General features: G+C 55.0%; 1 protein-coding gene across 1 annotated transcript in view; it reads left to right on the forward strand.

Moving 5' to 3' along the window:
* The window catches only part of LOC104511618 (hepatocyte nuclear factor 1-beta-like), a gene marked incomplete at both ends in the record, with an annotated part of 9532 nt that extends 3551 nt beyond the window's left edge, over positions 1 to 5981 (forward strand). Inside the window, one exon of the mRNA XM_010154308.1 lies at positions 5896 to 5981. Coding sequence (XP_010152610.1) covers positions 5896 to 5981 — 86 coding nt within the window. The remainder of the gene's footprint in view (positions 1 to 5895) is intronic.
* Between the last annotated feature and the right edge of the window lie 3 nt (positions 5982 to 5984).

Here is a 5984-nt window from a genome sequence, read left to right on the forward strand (position 1 = left end):
TTTCCCCCCCCTGACCCCCCCTGATTGCTTACAAGGTGCCCTACAAGCACATTGTCAGCAAAATCAGCTGTTTTCAGTGTCAGCCGGTGGGTTTTACAATACCCCACCAGCATGCAGCCCCGCGTTGTCATGGCGTTGTCCCCCCCCATGCATGCTTAATTGACAATTAAGCCGGGGCTTTGAACGAACCCCACTGCCTTTGATGTGCCCTGTCCTGCCAGCGCGCATGCAGGCACCCCACGAGAGCCTTTGTTTTCTTCTATTAGGGGACGGCAATTACTGTAACCGCAGGCATTTATCTCGGGGCTGGAGGGCCATTAAGCCCCAACCTTTATTTTCCTGTCGGAGCCGTGGCCAGCAGGAGCCGGCCAAAGCTATAGGCCTGATGACAGCCCATTCGGAGGGGCTTTTGAGCAGGACAGGAGTGATGGCCAGAGCAGCAGCGAAGGGCCCCTCCCGAGGGGTCAGGAGGGCTCGGCCATGGGAATTTGTTGGTGGCCAACGCTCGTATCCATCGGCCTCAGTGAGGAGATGGGCACAGTGAGGGCCACTGTGGGGTTTTAGGGCTGGTTTGGGGGCGATGGGCAGGGACGGAGCTCAGCCACGATTGCTTTGGGGTCACTTGCACCAATCTGGGTCCAACAGGCTTGCAGCTCCCAAAACATCCCTGGGTCCATCACTGCTTAAACCTCCTCCAAGAGGCACTTGGGGACCCACTGCCTCAGTGGGGGTTGGGGCATTGCTGTTGGGGCCGGCCCCGCTGCCTGACTGACCCCATCCGGGGCTGGCCATGCTGGGATTTGAACTGCCCTTGCACCACATGCGGCGGCATCTGGAGTGCTCAATGCCTTAACAGCTTAATGACGGCGCTGGGACGCTGCCCGCATCCCACCCCAGTCCCGCCGTGACGTCCCCTAGCAGGAAACGATGGGGCTGGTGGCCTGAGGCAGCTGCAAAATCGCTCCGGTGCCCGCAGACAAAGATCCGCCTGCTCCTCAGGACGTCAGTGGGGTCTTGTGAAAGGGTGTAATGAGGGCCAGGCAGGGATAAGAGCTGTAAAAGTCAAACATCCTCCTGGCCTCTTCTTGGGGATCCATCTGTCAGGCCTCAAGCTGTAGTTTTTACTATTTGGAGGTAAATACTTGAAGCCTATCTATCTCGGAGGTTTCTCTCAGACTCTGGACTTTTCCCTTCCTATGGGGTATTATCAGTGATCTTGGTTCCCTGTTTGATTTGAAGGTCACTCAGGTCTTTATCTCGGTGCCATGCCATAGACTCTGGCTTATGCCATTTTTATCTTCAAGAGCCCCGAAGACAATCCGTGCATTGATGAGATTAGGTGACGCACCGCCCCGCTCGCCAGCCTCCCTCCCAGCCTGCATACAAAGGGCCAGCCGGCGCCCTTCAGACCCCTCAATGCCCCATCCCCGTCACAGTGTCGCCTCCAGCTCGACCCAGGGGGTCCTGCACTGAAAGGTGGTCGCAGCATCCATCCATCCACCCACCCGTCCAGCAGTGCCTACGCTGCAGTAACGCAGCAGTCGTATGCACAGATGCATAATATAAAGGTACATGATTGATGTGTATTTGTAGATATATCTGTAGAGTCAGATAACACACATAAAAATAACTCAGTACCACCACTGAGGTCCTTCCTAAACCCAAAGGGCAATTTAACTTTTTCTTAAAGAAGAGCCCGTCCATAAACCCTTGCTCCAGGGGTGCTTCAGTGTATATCTGGACCCTACACGTTGTTGCTTGGGGTATGTGCTGGTTCTGACGGCGGACCCCGTGCCAGCGGTCATAAGATTTTACTGTTGGGCGCATTGTGGGGCTCGGTGGGTACAGTGTGCTGCTAGGAGCTTTTCCTGGTTTTATGGGGGGTAATTAGAACTTTATGACAGCAGCAAAATGGGAGGGTCCAGTCCCCATAAACAGGTTTATAATGGACATAAACTATGCACCTCTGTAACTTAGCAAGATTAACACTTTAGAGACAATTTGAGTGGCAGCCCAAAAACCAGAGCTGCCCTCGGCGCTGTCTGGACCCGCATTTGGGAGGGTCAAACGGTCCCATCACCAACCCTCCTGCTTCCATGATGTCAGTAGGTGCAGCATGGCTGAGTCCAGCATGATCCCAAAAACTGCACCGGTGCTTTGCCTTCAGCACCCCACTGCCAGGCTCCCGGTCGACACTGGCGGCTGCATCCCCATGGGTCGGGCAGAGCCGGGGCTGAATCCCTGCCATCGCCCCAGTCGCTGGCGATTGGGTGTGTAGTGCGTTTTGGGGTTGGGCATCGCCAGCGATTTGCAGGCTGTTTGCGAAGCTCCAGGCCAAAGTGCCGGGTGCCACTGCTGGAGGAGGTCGGGATGTGCCGTGTGATGGTGGTGGCAGGGGCTCCCGCTCCATGTGAAAACCATTTAGAAGTACAGTGAAGGTTTTTTTAAACAGGTCAATTTAATCATATCAATATGATTTAAAGCAGAGGAGAACCAAGCTGCTTCATTGCTTTTTCTTGCCAAAGATACAGGACTGAAATGAAGAGATTTCAAGGAAGAAACTGTGAGGGATTTTTTTTCGGTCTCTTTTCAACACTCACCCACAGCAGCAAAAAACAGCTCACGCCTAGAAAATGGCATAAGCCTGCAAGAAAAACAAGAAAAGTTATCCATCGCTGCCCTAAACCCCCTGATTGCTCTCCCCGTCCCCAAAACCGTGTCGGGGGAACGAGTCTGGCAGTAAGCTGTAGGTGCATGGGACCCCCTGCCAGCTGGGCTGTGTGCTGGGGGCCATGTAGTCTAGGGGCTGTCACACTGCTCGTCCCCGTCGGCTGAAACACAGGGTTAAGGCTACGGGAGCCGGACCCCGCAGCTTGTCTGGAAACATGGGAAAGCAGTAAAACCTTTCATGGGCAGTGCAGCTTGGGGGCCGCACAATAGCTTGGTCCCATAAACAGACTTTTATATCACGGCTGTAGCTTCAGTAAAGAGAAAAAAATCCTTAAAGAGGGCAGGTGATCCATGCCTGGTGATCCCCATCCAGGCTCCTCTCATGGGCAGCTGCGGGAAGAGGCCGAGGAGGAATAAATCTCGCATGGGGCCTGCTTCCAGCTGTGGAGACACAGGAGAGCAGCAGGAGAACAGTTGTGCTGGGTTTCGATGGCCGTCTGAGCCCCTGCTCATAAACCCTGGACCCCAAAGCCCCCAGCTCGCTCCGGGAGGAAATCCTCATGTAATGGTGCAAAAAGCCGGAGCCATCCCTGTGCATTCAGGCTGTCAGGGTCCCATGGGTGGGTCCCAGTGGTTGTGCTGCCAGGGACAGGCTGGCTCCGGGGGGCTTGGCAATCCCTGTGTTGTCAGAGCATTCCAAGGAGGGTTTGCCGGGAAGCCAGCGGCCAGGGAAGCCTGGGCATGGGTTACCTGCCCTGCAGCAGCACGCTGCATCCCAGCACCGTGCAGAATGGGCTGCTGCTGCTGTAAGAGGTGGAGGCCACAAGCAGGAAAACGGGGGCCAGCAAGATGGCTGGGGAGCAGCAGGGTGCACTTGGAAGCAGCCTGGGGGTGGCTATCGCCCTGGCAGATGCTTTAGGCTGGGCTGGTGCTCGCCCTGTTTGCTGGGAATGGGGAGCCAGGAGGAAAGGTGCCCACTGGCATCGGGGAGTTCTGTTCGTTAGAGCAGTGACAATAACAGCAGCAGTAATGCCTTAGGCTAGTTGCAGTATTAATTATCTAATCTGCCCAAATCCAACCCAGCTCTATGGCGTATAAACAACGATAACACCAATCCCAACCTAGGAATGGGAAAAATCTAAGCTGGGATAGTTGGTGGCTTCCTGAAGGTCTGCAAGGTAGCTGTGGAAGAAGAGCTTTTACCCTGCCCAGTAAGAGGTTTCTGGGTAGGCCCAGGTGTCCATGGGCTTTGGGGACACAAGAGTCCCCCACCAGCACAGGAGCGGGGTCCTCCAGGGGGCCGGACGGTGGCATCAATGCTGACATCCCCAGAGCTCCTCGGGAGAGTTAATCTTCGAGACTTGGAGTCCTCAGTGGTTTTATCTAGAGACCCAAAATCCTGGCCACCAGACTATCTGAAAATCTCGGCATTGGTTATTGTTTCTCAAACAATAAGTCTTGTCCTTGGGATTGCAGGGAAAGGTTTGAAAATCAGCTTTTAACACCCTGTGTGTTTTTAAAGATAACTTCATAACTCTGGGCATCTCGGCTCCTGAGTTAGGAGCATCCTCAGTTGGGTATTGCGGGATCTGGGGATTCAAGTGGATTTCCTTTTGTCTTCCTGAAAGCTTCACTGAACCCAAAAAGGGTTGAAGATTGAGCAGAAACTTGGATTTTCCTTCCAATAGGAGCCGCCTGTGCTCCTCGTCTATCTTTAAGATCACGCTCAGAAGAAAGGGCTTTATTTTATCTGCCCTCCCTTTGTTTAACCAGCGCTGCAGGATCTCCGACCGGCAGCGGCTGAAGCACACTCTGCACGAGGCCGGGTCTGCGGGGAAGAATGTGTGTGACAGTGCCCCGGTTGAGTAATGTTTACCCTGTTCATGGCAGGGACGTCCACTCGGACCGGCAAATATCCACCTGCCAGAGAACATTCTTTTATTATCAGGGATAAAAAGGGTTTGCTGGGAAATGATCAGGAACCAGACATCATGGGGAGATTCCTATCTGTGGGACGTGTTTGACCAGCTGATGGGGATGCCAGCATCCTCCATGGGCTGAACTTCTCCGGCTGGTGGTCAGTTTGTGGAGCCGACCCCAGTGCCCCTGTGCCATGGCTGGGGGTCGTGGATGGATGATGCTCTTGGTGGTCTTGCTTGGGAGCGTGGGCTTTGCAGCTGTAGTTGTCTTTCCCAGGAGAGCTGTGGACTGTCCGTCTGTCCACCGCTTCAACCCCAGAGCAGTTCAGTGAACTCGGCCGGGAGGATGGTGCCAGACTCCTCGTAATAAATCACTTTTCACCGTAGTCGTCAAGGCAGCATCATAAAAGACGCTTTTGTTTCCCGTGGGCTTTCCTCGGTTAATTATTTGTGATCTATAGATGCCTTTCCATGACACATGGACGATCATATGGTTATCAGTGCAGGGCGTTTTAGCCAAATTAAATGTATTTATATAGAAGACCTGTGCTTGAGCCAGATTTCCCTCCTCGGCAGTGGTGGGCCGTGGGCCGATTTGGAGGTTTGCATGTGTTCGGTGCCTCCATCTTCCTGCAGTGATCTGTTAATCTTACACTCAAGAGGGAAATCAGATGCAGAAAGGCGTGAGAAAAAAGTGAGAGCCATTGCCGTTCAGAGCTGGGTGGCACTGGGATGGCTGAGGACCGCGAGGAGCTGGGTGGGCCTCGCAGAGGGAAGAGCTGGAGGATGCAGAGTTGCTCCCTGTGGCTCAGGGCCCGCAGGCTAGTGTCCAAGAGCCATGGGGACATCGCAGGCATTTGCACAATGCGTGCGAACTGTGCAAATTATAGCATAAGGGGTGCAGATGGGGGCAGATGGCTGTCCAGGCTGTTGGCCCAGGTTGGGCTCCCATGGCAGCAGCTTTTCCTGCCCCACAGCACCGGGGCCCACGGGCAGCGTGGGGCTGCAGCCCCGGCTGGATATTCAGCATCCCTCACCATAAACTTGTAATTTCAGAAGTTGGGGTTGGGGAGAAGGTGGGACGCGGCACTGGAGGAAGGGGCACGTTGTCCAGTGGTGTCATTTGTGTCGTTCAGAGGTGTCATTTTGGAGCCTACACATCAGTTTGCATCCTTGTGCTGCACATGCTGAGGGACCTGGGGAGGGGTGGGGGGGGTTCCCCTTCGCAGGGCCACTTCCGGAGGGGGTTGGCGTGGCCGGGGCACCCCGGCGGGGGTGTCTGACAACGCCTGGTGGTGTTTTGCAGGGGTCCGCTACAGCCAGGCAGCGAGCGGCGAGGCGGCATCCTCGGGGGCCATCAGCCACCACGGCGGCGGAGCGATGGTCACCACCAGC

This window comes from Eurypyga helias, unplaced genomic scaffold, assembly GCF_000690775.1.
Source record: "Eurypyga helias isolate BGI_N326 unplaced genomic scaffold, ASM69077v1 scaffold5596, whole genome shotgun sequence".
NCBI classification, from domain to species: domain Eukaryota; kingdom Metazoa; phylum Chordata; class Aves; order Eurypygiformes; family Eurypygidae; genus Eurypyga; species Eurypyga helias.